This window comes from Giraffa tippelskirchi, chromosome 5, assembly GCF_054371585.1.
Source record: "Giraffa tippelskirchi isolate mGirTip1 chromosome 5, T2T-mGirTip1v1.2.pri, whole genome shotgun sequence".
In the NCBI taxonomy this organism is placed as follows: domain Eukaryota; kingdom Metazoa; phylum Chordata; class Mammalia; order Artiodactyla; family Giraffidae; genus Giraffa; species Giraffa tippelskirchi.
Window position 1 is genome coordinate 89,472,154 of NC_137279.1, and position 15,261 is coordinate 89,487,414.

Sequence of the window (15,261 nt, forward strand, 5' to 3'; positions counted from 1 at the left end):
AATAAGTGAAGAGATAAGGGAAAAGATAGAAATTAGAGATATTGCTGTGAATTCATGGTTTTCACTGTGTGTGTGTGTGTGTGTGTGTGTGTGTGTGTGTGTGTGTGTGTATTTGAGTTGCATGTTCCCAAGCTGTTTCCAATGCAAGTGCCTGAAAACAGATCCCAAACTTCCTTTCTACATACTGCATATCAGTAAAAAGAACCAGTAATGCTTAGAGAAATGGTTAATTCTAGGTCTGAGGCAGGGAAACACAGAGTCCTGACTTTTGTTTTTAAAACCAGAAAGGAAGGAAATGATCAAAGAATGAGATGAATGTGTCAAAAGGACACCAAAGTCAGCTCAAAGGCGATTCCACTGAACAAACTGAAGATAACTTAAGAATCAATATAAATTGTCAAAATAATTATAATATATTGAATAAACAATGTAAACAATGAATCTAAAATGATATAGATAAATAGTTGATAAAGAACAGGAAATGATATTTATCAATTATCAAAACTACCTCCCTGAAAAATATTTTATTAATTTAAAAGAGAAAGAGTACTTCAAAGTAGAGAATCTTGACTTATGCCGCTTTAAGGAATCCAACTGGGTATCATTAGAAGTGGGATAACTCAGAACCATGTGCCTCTTGATAGCACACAGTGAAAAACACACAACATCACTTCTGTCCTGCCAAAGATCTGTAACATGCTTCTAATCATGAGAAGACATTAGACAAATTAAACTTCAGAGACTTTTAATAAAATACCTGACTTGTAATCTTTGGAAATATCTAAGTTATGAAAGACAAAGGATTGCTGAGAGACTGTTCTAAACTAAAGAAGATTAACAAAGCATGCCAATAAATGCAGAGCTTGATTCTGAGCTGGATTTATGTTTGGGACACCTGGCAAAACACTGAATGGGATCCAAGGATTAGATGAAAGTGAGTCATTTTTACTTTCCTGATTGGGGTGATGGCTTTGTGGTATGTAGGTGAATGTCCTTTTTTTGTAGGGACTACTAAAGTATTTAAAGGTGATGAGCCCTGTCTCAAAAACTTACTCTAACGGTTCAAGAAAAAGTTCTTTATATTGCCCTTTCAACTTTTCTATAAATTTGAGGAGGGGGAAGAAATTTAAAGAGAAAGTGGTACTTTGTCTTGCCTGGGAAGATAGTTGAGCGTCAGTAAAAAGGAAAGTAAGAGAAATTATTTGGGACATGGGAAAAATGGGGATGAATCTTTGTAGATTTTCTAGATGGACATGAGCATTGGGTGATCATTAACTCAGGAGATTAGCTTCTTTGGGAAATAATGTTCTTGATCAGGTGGAAGGAGAAGAGGTAAGGTTGGGGGGGTGTCTAATTCTCCTCCTGCTCTTTCTTTTCTCAGATAAGTTATTCTTTCTCAGGGCCTTGGGCAAAAGCATTACAGGGTTAGGAAGAATTGGAAGGGGTATGATATTTTACATTTTGGAAGGGGAAGCATTGGCATTGTGATATGCAGAACTGAAATCTGGGTCTAATTTCTGTTTCCTGCCAGTAAGTGTCGAGATGAGTGACAGTGGTTCTTGACTCCATGTCTTTGTAATTTCACTGTGCTGTGTGATAAAATTTCCTTTTTCTTAGGAAACTTTCAAAGGAGTATTTAAGGCTGTAGGGGCATGATGTATCCAACTTACTCTCAACTCCTTTAGAGTTAGATTTAGATGAGACAGATGGGGCAAAATATAAACGATTGGTGAATCCAGGAAAGAGTATGTAGGAGTTCCTTGTAGTATACTTGCAATTTTTCTATAAGTTTGAAATCTTGTTAAAAATCTCAAGTGTTGGGGGAATAGAAATCAGTAATGGTATTGCCTTTGTAAGACCTGAGAGAAACTTAAACTAGGAGGGAGCAGAGATGTTGGAGATTGTTGTTGTTGTTTAGGCTCTAAGTCATGTCTGACTCTTTTGTGATCCCAAGGACTATAGCCCACCAAGCTCCTCTGTCCATGGAATTCTCAAGGCAAGAATACTGCAGTGGGTTGCCATTTCCTCCTCCAGGGGATCTTCCCAAACCAGGGATTGAACCCACATCTCCTGCTTGGCAGGTGGATTCTTTACCATTGAGCCACCAGGGAAGCCCAATGTTGGAGATAACTGAGGATTAGCTAAAGAATTTATGAATATGCTTCGGATAACTTCTAAAGTCAAGGATTATGCAAGATATAAAGGTCACTGTAAACTTTGTAAACACTGTAAAAGGAAAGACTGAAACAAGAGGTTACTGGATTTGAAACAATATAGAATAGGATTTGGGGCTATTAAAGAATTCCTTACTCTGACTTCCACTGAAATGCTCTGGAGGTTTGAGAACATATAACTGGATAGAAACAGGTGCCATAGTTAACATGACTGCTTGATTATGATCCTGGCGTGTGTGTGTATTAAATTGGAGGTGTACATTTCTAGTCTGATAGAATGACCTTATACCATAAGATATAAGGAGGAAGTAAAAGTACATTAAAGCCTTTACACCATTTTGTAACTTCCATGTAGGAAAGGGAGGAATAAGCATAGATCAAGTGGAAAAATTAAAACATTATTTGCCACAGTCTTGGAAGAGTCCTGAAGGATACTCAGGGGAAAGGGACTTGGATCAGTCCAGAGGAGTGGGCATTGGGCAAAGATAGGGAACTATGGATGGCTCAGCAGGCAAAGAAGCCACTTGTAATGCAGAAGACAGGAGACCATGGGTTCAATCCCCTGGAGGAGGAAATGGAAATGCACTCAGTATTCTTGCCTGAAAAATCCCATGGACAGAGGGACCTGGCGGGCTACAGTCCATGGGACACAGAGTTGGACACAACTTAGCAACTAAACAATAACAACAAAAGGGGACTCTGGATGCCAGGAACATGACATATTTGTTGGAAAGTCTCCCAGAAGGAATCTAACTGCTAATACTCAGGCTAAGAAAATCTGTCTTACTAAAATGGAAATGGAATTTATTAACAAATGAGTGTCCTTGGGAAATACTGTTTATGTACTTAAGTGCCCTCTCTTGGAAACACTATAGAGGCTAAGCTCTCCTCCTCTAAAGTCCATGGTAGGGACAGAGACACTATCTGAGAGGATGGCTTCAGGATCACAAAGCACCAACCACTTGGAAAAAATAAAGTCCTCTTTTTAATAAGATCCCTTGACACTTGTCTGGAATCTGACTCTACTGGTTCCCTTGAGACACTCAGGAAGTTCTGAGGAAAAGAGACCCTGGAGAACTGGGCTAGTCAACATGGCTTTTCCTTGGAGATTCTTCTCATGATGTCTGAGTTTATAGGTTTTCCTTCTCCTCCTCCTACAGACATAACTTTCAGGGCCAGTGAGCACATCATGTGCCTCTTTTTCTCTAAGCTATCTAGAGAGAGAGAAAGTGATTGTGAGATTATAAAGCCCTGAAGAAGCACCAGGGTTTTTTGCTTTTGTAGATGCTTTCAGATTAAGTTTGCAGCATGCTTGGGTTACCTGTATGTGTGTCTTAACTTAAGCAAACTCTAGTCCCTTGTGCTCCTGCATCCTTTTTGGGCCAGGATCTGGAGTTCCGGGATGGGAAACTGCAAAGACAAGCAAACTGGGCTCATGTCTTAAAAAAAAAAAAAAAAAAGCACAGCCTGGCAGATTCTTTCCCATCCTATGACCAAGTGTTTTTCTTTTCTCTGGCTTCTTCAGATAGCTATAATAGTCATAGATTTTTAAAGAGTCCCTGGCATCTTGAAATTTGTGTTTCAAGGTCTCTGGAGAGAAGGTCATAGAGTTTTTGGTTTTTTTGCAAGAATAAGTCACATGTAATATTTTTTGTGAGATTGGCCAAAGTTGCATGTTTTAAGTTCCTTCTCATTTCCTAACAGGTTCACTCTGATTTAAATAACATACATGATTTGTTGTAAGTATCAATGCATTCCGTAATAGTTTCTTTCCTTGTAAATGAAATTCTCTCTTTGCATCTTCAAGCTTTTTTCTCTTTTTCTATTTGCAATGTAATTTTCATGATTAAAACATTTGCTATTCTATCTTTTCATTATATTTTACTGTTTCAGTGTTCTTGTTTTCCCAAGAGGATAATCTAGAAATACATTTCTCTCTGTCTTTCTCATCTTCCATTGTCTCACACTGTTTTCTTCTTTGTTTTTGTTGACTTTTAAAAAATACTTGGATAGTTTCTTCTTATCATAGAGCCATACCAAGAAAAATTTTAAATGATTTGCCCAAGACCACATGCTTTTTGGTTTTCTTTTTTTTTTTTTTGGCCACCCCTTGTAGCATGTGGGATCTTAATTCCCCAACAAGAGATTGAACCCATGCCCCCTGCACTGGCAGAGTCTTAACTACTGGGCCCTCAAGGAAGTCCCCAAGACCACGTGTTATGACATTAACAGATTCCACATCAGGTTCCAGACTGCCCAAGTCCCAGCCAATTCCCATGTTTCTAACATCACAGTGAGCCCCTAAAGAACTGTAGATCTAGCAGTGACAAATTTGCAGGCATAGAAGCTTATTTGTGGCCAAATGAGAATCTTTTTAAAAATCAACTTAGATGAGGTATATTACATTACATCCTATTGTAATATATAGTTATACAATGCTATAAACACCATGTTTACTGTAAATAATATAACAAAATGCACCAATATAGGTATACATTTTGGTGAATTTTGATAACTTTATGTGACTGTGTAACTACCATCATAATCACGAACATTCCCTTCATCCCTAAAAGTTCCCTAGTGTTCTTTTGCAGTCAATTCCCTAACAATTCTTGTAACCACCTCTTGCTTTATTGCAAGTGTAGATTAAAATTATATTTTCTATAGTGCCCTATAAATAGAATCACGTTGTATCCACTCTTTTGTGTCTGACTTCTTTGGTTTAATATATGCTTGAAAGGATCAGTCATGTTATTTGTATTAGTAATCTGTTCCTTTTATTGCTGAGCAATATTTCATTGTATAGATACACCATAAAAGTTTGAGTGGTTTTCAGTTTTTGGCTTTTAGGAATAAGGCTTCTAGGATATTCATGTTCACTTCTCTATATGGACATGTGTTTTAATTTCTCTTGTGTATATACTTGGGAAAAATATTGAATCATGGAGTAAGCATGTATTTATCTTTCTAAAGATATGCCAGACTGTTTTACAAATTGGTTGTACTCTTTTATAAGACCACCATCAATATTTTAGAGCTCCAATTCTTCTGCTTCCCTGACAACATTAGGGGTTGTCAAGTTTTTAATTTTAGCCATTTGAGTGGGCATGGAGTGGTATCTCATGGTGTTATTTTACCTTTCTCTGGTGGCTAATGAGGCTATGATGTTGGGCATTCTTTCATGTACTTACTCACCATTTGTATATCTTCTTATGTAAAATGTCTATTTACACAAGAAGGCATTCCCAAGAAGGAGAGATGGTATTTAACAGAGCGATCGTGAACAATTCGACGGAAGAAGGGGCAATTATCTGAATAATGAATGATTTTAATTGGTGGAGGTAATAGGGAAAGATTGAAGCAAAAGGAGAAGAGGGTGACAGAGGATGAGATAGTTAGACTGACTGACTAATCTAACTAGTCCATCACTGACTCAATGGACATGAATTTGAGCAAACTCTGGGAGTTAGTGAAGGACAGGGGATCCTGGTGTGCTTTATGGGGTCACAAAGAATTGGACATGACTTAGTAACTGAACAACAGCAACAACAGCAGGGGAGAAGGCAGAAAGATATTTCAGATGGAAAATAAAATGGCATTATCTCTAAAAAAAATAATAATAAAATAAAATAAAATGTCTATTTAAATATTTTTCCAATTTAAAAAATATCTCTTAGTATTGAGCTCTAAGAATTCTTTATACATTTGAATACAAGTTTAGATATGTATATTGAGGATATTTTTTTCCAGTCTGTGGCTTTCCTTTTCATTTTTCTAACAATGTCTATTAGAAGAATAGAAGCTTTTGATGAAGTTCAGTTTGTGATTTTGTCCTTTTATAGTTTATGCTTTTTTATTTTGTGTCTAGGACATTTTCTCACTCCAAGGTCATGATTTTGTCACATATTTTTGTCTAGAATTTTTGTTTTAACTTTTATATTTATGTCTTTGATTTACTTTGATTTTTTTTGTATATGGCGTGAGGTAAGATTAGAGGTTTATTTTTTCTGTCTAGCTATCCAATTGTTTGTAACAGCAACATTTGTTGATAATACTATTATTAAGATATTTAAAAACTTTGTAAAAAAATTAATTCACCATATATATATGGATCATTTTTGATCTGTGTTTTGTTCCACTGAGCTGTATGTCTATCCTTATACCAATACTATGCTGCCTCGATTACTGTAGTCTTCAATTGCAATAGTGTAAGTTTTTAAACTTTTTTTTGAAATTGCTTTGGCTTTTGTAGTTCTTTGCATTTCCATATATGTTTTAGAATGGGAATAGGTTTTATTTCCTGACTAGAGGATTTGGTACCCTAGTCTTATGAGGGTCATTGTGAATCCAGGCATTGGGAGAGACAATAGATATTATTTAAGATAGAATTCCATTGAATGCAATGATGAGGTACATATGACTACAAAATGCTGACCTCGGTTGCCTGGAATAATGGTGAGGTCATCAAGAAAGACAGAAGTTAAGATGAAGAGTGCTTGTGCTTAGTTGCTCAGTTGTGTCTGACTCTTTGTGACCCTGCGGACTGTAGCCTGCCAGGCTCCTCTGTCTGTGGGATTCTCCAGGCAGAATACTGGAGTGGGTTGCCATTTCCTTCTCCAGAGGATCTTCACAACCCAGGGATTGAACCCTGGTCTCCTGAATTTGCAGGCAGATTCTTTACCATCTGAGCTACCAGGGAAGCCCAAGATGTAGAGGGTATGTCCCAAATATAAGAGGATAAATGTTCATTAGTTTTTGAAAAAATGTGTTATGTCAGCAAGACCCGTAAGTAGAAGAATCCAGAGGATTCTTTGAGGAAAAGATTGATGATAGAAGTAGAGATCTGAGAGCAATTAACATGGAAATTATAACTGAAAAAACTGAAGAGAGTGTGGAAATAAAAAAGCAAAGGCCAAGGATTGACCAAAGAACAGCATTTCCATTACGATATAGGTTGAATGAGCAGCTTCATGGGAGAGAACTAAATTAGTGCTGAGAAAAGAGAAAACTAGTGTGGTGTCATGGAAACTAAGGTCAGAGAATATTTCCAGGAGGCACAGTTTTCAGAAGTGTAAAATGAATCAGAGGGAAAAGAGAAAGAGGAAAAAGCAAAGTCTGACACTTTTAGCAATGGAGACTTCTTTGACATTTGAGAGAACAGTTTGGTAGGAGTGACCACGACGAAACCAACTTTCAGGGAATTATGGCAGGTGGGAGAGAAAGTCTATTTTGTAATTCTGAATAAGAAAAGAGGGAGATCAATGGAATGATCACTGTAGAGAACCACAAAATCAAATGTACATTCTCCACACAGGTTGTGTACTCTGGCTTTTTGGTAGAGGGAACTAGTGCACTCTATTTCTTATAATTATATCAAATTCTGTGTTCACCAAATTTTTAAAAATTGATAAGCCAATTCAGCTCCTAGCAACTGGCAGACTCCTTTCTCCTCCTCCACTGAACTATGATGCTTACATTCCCTTGCTCACAACTTGAATTGTCCTCCCCCTTTCTTACTACAGTGGAAACTAAACTGTGCTCTACCAATTACCTCTCTTCCTGACTTCATTCTTAAAAAGGACTACTGGAGTCAGCAAAAAAGATTATTGCGGCAGGACTTGAGTGAACAATTTCAGTGTAGAGATCACAGCACAAATTGTCCTACAGTTCTTTGAGGGTGTGATGACATGTTTGGACCACATTCTTTCTCTGAATTGAGGTTTCTAGATTCGAAACTCAACTGAAATACTGTGTAAAAGTTATTGGTGGCCCTGTCACGAGATCCAGTGATGACTGATCAAGGTTCATCTTTCAGATTACTTCCTTCTGCTATATCATTGCCCCTCAAAACTTTCATCTTTATTGTTTTCTTGACCTGCACTTCATTAGTAAGCCTCTTGTTCCTAGAGTTTGTTTTAAGTGGTAGACATCATTACTGATTGGGACACAGGGCACTACTCTTTCCTGGCTCTCTCTTCCCTTTCCCAACATCAGTGCTGTGAGCATTTGCTCAGAAGTCTCCATGCACAGGGGAAGTTTGCAACTAGTGATTGTGTTTACATGTATAAACCCCAAAGAGGCAACCATAGTTTTCTCTTTCTATGCAGGGGTCATATACATGAGCTTGCTGGTCGCAAAGGGGGAACTGGGCCCACTCAATTCAGCTATCATTGTCCCTTACTATGAAGTCCAGTTGCTGATGGGAATTTTCCCCTTGATGACTGCCTCTCTCTGTTGCTTTAGGACACTGATATAGCAGAATGCAGAGAAAGAACTTCACAGAAGTGGCAGAATTCATCTTCCTGGGATTCTCCATCTTTGGAAATCACCAGATAACCCTCTTTGTGGTTTTCCTCACCACCTACATTTTCACTCTGACTGGGAACATCATCATTGTGACTGTCATCTGCATTGACCGTCACCTCCACACTCCTATGTACTTCTTTCTGAGCATGCTGTCTAGTTCAGAGACAGCGTACACACTGGTCATCATCCCACGAATGCTTTCTGGTCTCATTTTTTATAACCAGCCTATCTCTTTGGGAAGCTGTGCAACTCAGATGTTCTTTTTTGCCATCTTGGCTGCTAATAATTGCTTCTTGCTCACAGTAATGGCCTATGACCGTTATGTGGCCATCTGCCAGCCCCTGAGGTACTCAGTCCTCATGAACAAAGGAGTGTGTGCTAGGTTAGTCTGTGGGTCCTTTGGCGCTGGTCTTGTTATGGCAGTTTTCCACGTAACGGCCATGTTCAACTTGCCCTTCTGTGGCACCGTGGTGGACCACTTTTTCTGTGACATTTACCCAGTCATGAGACTTTCTTGTATTGATACCACTATCAATGAGATCATCAATTATGGTGTAAGTTCATTTGTGATTATTGTGCCTGTTGTCTTGGTCTTCATCTCCTACATCCTCATTATCTCTTCCATCCTTAAGATACCCTCAGTCGAGGGCCGGAAGAAGACCTTTGCCACGTGTGCCTCTCACCTCACTGTGGTCGTTGTCCACTATGGCTGTGCTGCTATTGCCTACCTCAAGCCCAAATCAGAAAATGCAATAGAAAAAGATCTTCTTCTCTCTGTGACCTACACCATCATCACTCCCCTGCTGAACCCTGTTGTTTACAGTCTTAGGAACAAGGAGGTCAAGGATGCCCTGCGTAGAGCTGTAGGCAGAAACATTTCTTAACAGATGGAATTGTTTTGTCAGGAGACCTTTGGCTCAGTGTAATGTGTCTATTCACAAACATGCCATGATACACAAGTTCATCAAATACAATGTTTGTGGAGAATAATGTCAAAGAGTTGAAATGCTTTTCTTTCTCATGCTCTAGGGGCAAAGCAGAAAGCAAGGTTTTTGCTCTGATGAATTTTGTCAGCAGATACAAGAATCATTCCAAGCCAGAGTAAGACTACTTGTTTCTGTGCCTGAGGAGTTCTGTTTGGAGACCTCTTTTGGCCTTCATTTTACCTGGCTCCTCTCAGACAGTCAGACCCTTGATGTAGTCTGGTAAGGAGATGTGAGAAGAGGCAGCTGGAACAGATGTGGAAGAGGTCTTAGGAAATGAAGCAGCAGAGACAGCCCAAGGATGGCTTTCATTCTCAGAAGCTAAATCACTTGCCCTGTAGCAATCATTTCAGAAAGGGTTTTCTTAATTCCTACTGATTGAAAAATAAACAGCCTCAGAAAAGGGTAGCACTTCTTTTTTTTTTTTTTATAAAAGAGAAGTAGGTTTTATTAATCTAAAGGCTTTTATTTTGCCAAAATAAAATAAGCATTTACAAATTTCATAAAAGTACTCTACAGTATTAAAAATGAGGATATAATAACACAGAGAAAGGGTCTTAAAAATGTAGTAATCAGAAGAGTATTGACATAAAGACAGAAAAACATTAATGGCACAAACTAGAGTCCAGAAAGAAACCTGTACCTATATGGTTAACTGTTTGTTTTCATTTTCTTTTTTTTAAGAAACAAAGGCATTTCAGTGGAAAATGGAAAGTGTTTTATCAATTCATGCTGGAATAACTGGATGTCTATGTGCAAAAACACCAGTTATGACCCACCTCTTGCACTTTATACAAAACTGACTCAAAAATATGGTAGAATTAAATGTAAAATCTAAAATTACAAAACTTTTAAGAGAAAATATTTGTGCCTTTATGTTAGGCAAAGGTTTCTTTTTTTGTATGACACCAAAAGCACAGTTCATAAAAGATAAAAAAGATAAACAATCTCATCAAAATTAAGAATTTCTACCCCTCAGAACATACTACTAAGATGAGAAGATAACAACCTAGAAAAAATTTGCATTTCACAAACGTGAAAAGGAATTGGATCTGGAATATACAAAGAACACTCAAAAAAAAAAAAAAAGCACTCAAAAGAAAGCAAACAAACCAAGTTATAAATGGACCACAGATTTGAACAGATATTTCATTAAAGATTAATTAATGGCAAACAAGTACATGAGAACACATTCAATATTAGCCATTAGGGAAATGCAGATTGAAATCACAGTGAGCTACCACCACACATATTAGCATATGTAAAATTAAAAGTAATGTGACAAACATTATGATATGGAATAAATTTTGTGAAGGATATTGTTTTTAAGCATGTCAAGGTATCAGTCAGTTCAGTTCAGTTGCTCAATCATGTCTGACTCTTTGTGACCGCACAGACTGCAGCATGCCAGGCTTCCCTCTCCATCACCAACTCCTGGAGCTTGCTCAGACTCATGTCCATTGAGTTGGTGATGCCATCCAACAGTCCCATCCTCTGTTGTCCCTTTCTCCTCCTGCCTTCAAACTTTCCCAGCATCAGGATCTTTTCCAATGAGTCAGTTCTTTGCATCAGGTGGCCAAAGTATTCATCTTCAGCATCAGTCCTTCCAGGGAATATTCAGGACTGATTTCCCTTAGGATGGACTGGTTTGATCTCTTTGTAGTCCAAGGGACTCTAAAGAGTCTTCTCCAACACCACAGTTCAAAAGTATCAGTTCTTCGGCACTCAGATTTCTTTATGGTCCAACTCTCACATCCATACATGACTACTGGAAAAACCACAGCTTTGACTAGATGGACCTTTGTTGGCAAAGTAATGTCTCTGCTTTTTAATATGCTGTCTAGGTTGGTCATAACTTTCCTTCCAAGGAGCAAGCGTCTTTTAATTTCATGGCTGCAGTAGCAATCTGCAGTGATTTTGGAGCTCAAAAAAATAAAATCTGCCACTGTTTCCCCATCTATTTGCCAAGAAGTAATGGGACTGGATGCCATGATCTTATTTTTTTGAATGTTGAGTTTTAAGCCATCTTTTTCACTCTCCTCTTTCATTTTCATCAAGAGGCTATATGTTAATGTGAACATATACTTGGAAGTAATAAGGTCAATGCATTAGAAATATCTTTCACATATAATTATACATAATTATATATTCAATTGACTGATTTTTATTATAACAACTTAAACATCCTTTTGGTATCGTGAAGAACAGTTGTCACAGATAAAAAAAAACTGAAACAGTAGTAACTGATTGCTGAATAATGGCTTCACTCTCATCTTGTCACTTGTTGTTATCCAGCCATGTTAGTTCCTTGGCTCCTATTCATTTCTATGTGTCTCTCTTCCTTATTCGAAATCAAAGCAAAAATCTCTGTTGTTCCCTAGAGGCTAAACTGGGAGAGAACATATTGATGGCTGTTCTCTGTAACTGTACTTTTATCCAGATGCCCTTTCTATAAAGAGTCTTCTCTATTCAATCTATGGAAGCCTTTCAGATTTCATACTTCTATTTAATAGCTGAAGTGACATTGAAGTAGTTGTCTTAGATATTGGCTGTTCTGATTCCAAAGTCTAAGGCAAATGCCATTGGAATTCACTTTTCTCAGAAAATAGTGCAGACTTCATTCTTCTCTCAATACTAATGTATAGAAAAATCAGCATATTCGATCTACCTTATTTTATATACTCAGTGATTAAGGTTGTAAGAAATTTTTTTGTGTGTGTGCATCTGATTACTAGTTTATCTCTGCTCTGAGACAGAGCTGAAAGATATGAAGAAACATTGATATGGAAACATGTCTTTTTGCACACTCTTGTTGTGATTTCATCCCCAGGTCACTCCCTGTCTCTTACTTTCCAGTTTTATTTCTCTGTTCTGAACTATACAAATAGTACTATTGCATCTTCTGTATGACTGTAATTTACTCTCTGTTCCATAGGTCTCAATGTGAGGAGATCAGCAGGGCTGGGGTTCCTTGTCCAGTGTCCTTCGTGGCGGGCTCTCATAGTTGGGTGACATCATGGCTGACATCAGAGTCTCAATAGTAACCATCACTGGTGTCCCTCTAGAATAGGTTCCTCAACCTGAGGCTCATAGTGCCTTCAGGATTAGTGTTATAAGGGCTTCAGGGGACTTTTGAACTTCATGGAATTATTTACTAAATTTTGTGCTCAAGTATGAATGTGCCTTTTCTATCATATTCTCAAAGAATTTTCTCTGATATATTTCTTCCCTCAAATCCTAGCAGAGACATACTGCAGAATCCAACTTCCCTCTTTTATAGACCATTTGCATCCATAATTTTCTTAAACTCTTTTGGAGAAGCATTCTTTAACCCTGTTTATTTTTTGTCTGTTGGGCACTGCTATTTTTCATTAAGCTGGGGAAATGGAACATGTAAGTGGTTCTCACCTGGGAGACTCAGGGGTAATGGAGAGTAGATAGATAATATGAAGGCACATGTGGATATATTGAGAGGCTTGCAGTTCAAGATGGTGGAGTAGAAGGACTTGTGCTCGTCTCCTGTGAGAACACCAAAATTGCAACTAGCTGTTGAATAACTACTGACAGGAGGACACTGGAACCCACCAAAAAAAGGTACCACACCTCCAAAGACAAAGAAGAGGTTACAGCGGGATGACAGGAGGGGTGTAATCATGATAAAATCAAATCCCATACCCACTGGGTGGGTGACCCACAGACTGAAGAATAATAAAACCAAAGGAGTTCTCTCACTATTGTGAAGGTTCTGAACCCCACATCAGTCTTCCCAGCCTAGGGATCCAACAAAGGGACTGGGAATCTTAAGGGAATCTGGCCTTGAGGGCCAGCAGGATTTGATTATATACCTTCCAGAGGACTGGGGGAACAGAGACTCCAGCCTTGGAGGGCACAGACAAACTTTTGCATGCACTAAGACTCAGAGGAGAGAAGCAAAGATCCCACAGGAGACTGAACCAAAACTACCTGCTAGTGTTGGAGGGCCTCTTGTGGAGGCGTGGGTCAGCAGGAGCTCACCACAGGGATGGGGGCACTGGAAGTTTCCCCTTGGCATAAACCCTTTTAGAGTTTGCCATTAATCCTACTATGGAGCCCATAGACCCCAGGGCTGGGTCACCTCAGGCCAAACAACTACATGGAGGCAGTGCAACCCATCAGCAGATAATTGGACTAAATCTTTACTGAGCAAGGCCCTGCCCACCAAAGCAAGACCTAGTTTCTCCCCTCACCATTCCTTCCCATCAAGAAGCTTTCACAAGCCTCTTATCTTCATCCATCAGGGGGCAGACAGAAGAAGCACGGAGCAGCACAACCTCACAGCAGTTAAAACAAAAACCATATTACAGAAACTTAATCATGATGAAAAAGCAGAAAGTTATGTCCCAGATGAAGGGACAAAATAAAAGCCCAGAAAAACAACTAAATGAAGTGTAGATAACAATCTTCCAGAAAAAGTACTCAGAATAATAACAGTGAATATGATCCAGGATTTTGGAAAAAGAATGGAGGTAAAGATTGAGAAGATGCAAGAAATGTTTACCAGAGACCTACAAGAATTAAAGAACAAACAGAGATGAATAATACATTAGAAGGAATCCATAGCAGAATAATTGAGGCAGAAGAACAGATAAATGAGCTGGAGGACAGAATGGTGGAAATCACTGCCACAGAACAGAATACAGAAAAAAGAATGAAAAGAAATGAAGACAGCCTAAGAGACCTCTGGAAAACCATTAAACTCATCAACATTCACATTATAGGGGCCCCAGAAGGAGAAGAGAGAGAGAAAGGAGGTGAGAAAATTTTGAAGAGCTAATAGCTGAAAACTTCCCTAACATGGGAAAAGAAACATGGGAAAGTGTCAGCCAAGTCCAGGAAGCACAGGGAGTCCCAGGCAGGATAAACCCAAGGAGGAACACACCAAGACATAATAATCAAACTGACAAAAATTAAAGACAGAGATAAAACATTAAAAGCAACAAAGGGGAAATGACAAATAACATAAAAGGGAACTCTCATCCGGCTATCAGATGATTTCTTAACAGAAACTCTACAAGCCAGAAGGGAATGGCATGGTATATTTAAAGTGATGAAAGAGAAGAAGCTGCAACCAAGAATACTCTACCAAGCAAGACTCTCCTTCAGATTTGGTAGAGAAATCAAAAACTTTCCAGACAAAGGTTAAGAGAATTCAGCAACACCAAACCAGCTTTTCAACAAATGCCAAAGGAACTTCTCAAGGCAGGAAACACAGGAAAAGGAAAAGATCTACAGAAAATAAACCCCAAACAATTAAGAAAACTGTAAAAGAATCACACATATTGATAAATACCTTAAATGTAAATGGATTAAATACACCAATCAAAAGACATAGTCTGACTGAGTGAATGAGAACATGTGCCTATATGCTCTTCTACTTACCACATCACTCTGCTTAACCACCTCCCCATTGTATGTAATTATTTTATATTATTAAGTTAATCATGTTCCCATTATAGCTTGCAATTGTAACGATCTTTTATTTTTTTTGTCTGACTATTGACTGTGAAAAAAGATAAACATCTTTTACTATTGTGATTATGTAACTATTACTCAATACCATTGTATCATGATTCAGTTCAGTTCAGTTCAGTTCAGTTGCTCAGTCATGTCCGACTCTTTGCAACCCCATGAACTGCAGCAGGCCAGACCTCCCTGTCCATCACCAACTCCCGGAGTCCACCCAAGCCCATGTCCATTGAGTTGGTGATGCCATCCAACCATCTCATCCTCTGTCATCCCCTTCTTCTCCTGCCCTCAAT

The 15,261-nt window shown here is 38.4% G+C and overlaps 2 protein-coding genes across 2 annotated transcripts in view; both read left to right on the forward strand.

The window, feature by feature from the left end:
• LOC145505216 (uncharacterized) overlaps nt 1-15,261 on the forward strand; it is a 204,012-nt gene that overhangs the window by 135,367 nt on the left and 53,384 nt on the right. The window lies entirely within an intron of this gene.
• On the forward strand, nt 6,619-9,947 carry LOC145505577 (olfactory receptor 10J5). The gene has a single exon (XM_081488031.1). It carries the CDS (start codon nt 8,435-8,437, stop codon nt 9,362-9,364), a length of 930 nt encoding a protein of 309 aa, XP_081344157.1. The 5' UTR covers nt 6,619-8,434; the 3' UTR covers nt 9,365-9,947.

What these genes read in the sequence shown, in the direction of transcription:
- LOC145505577 (XM_081488031.1), top strand. Translation starts at nt 8,435, where the DNA reads ATGCAGAGAAAGAACTTCACAGAAGTGGCAGAATTCATCTTCCTGGGA.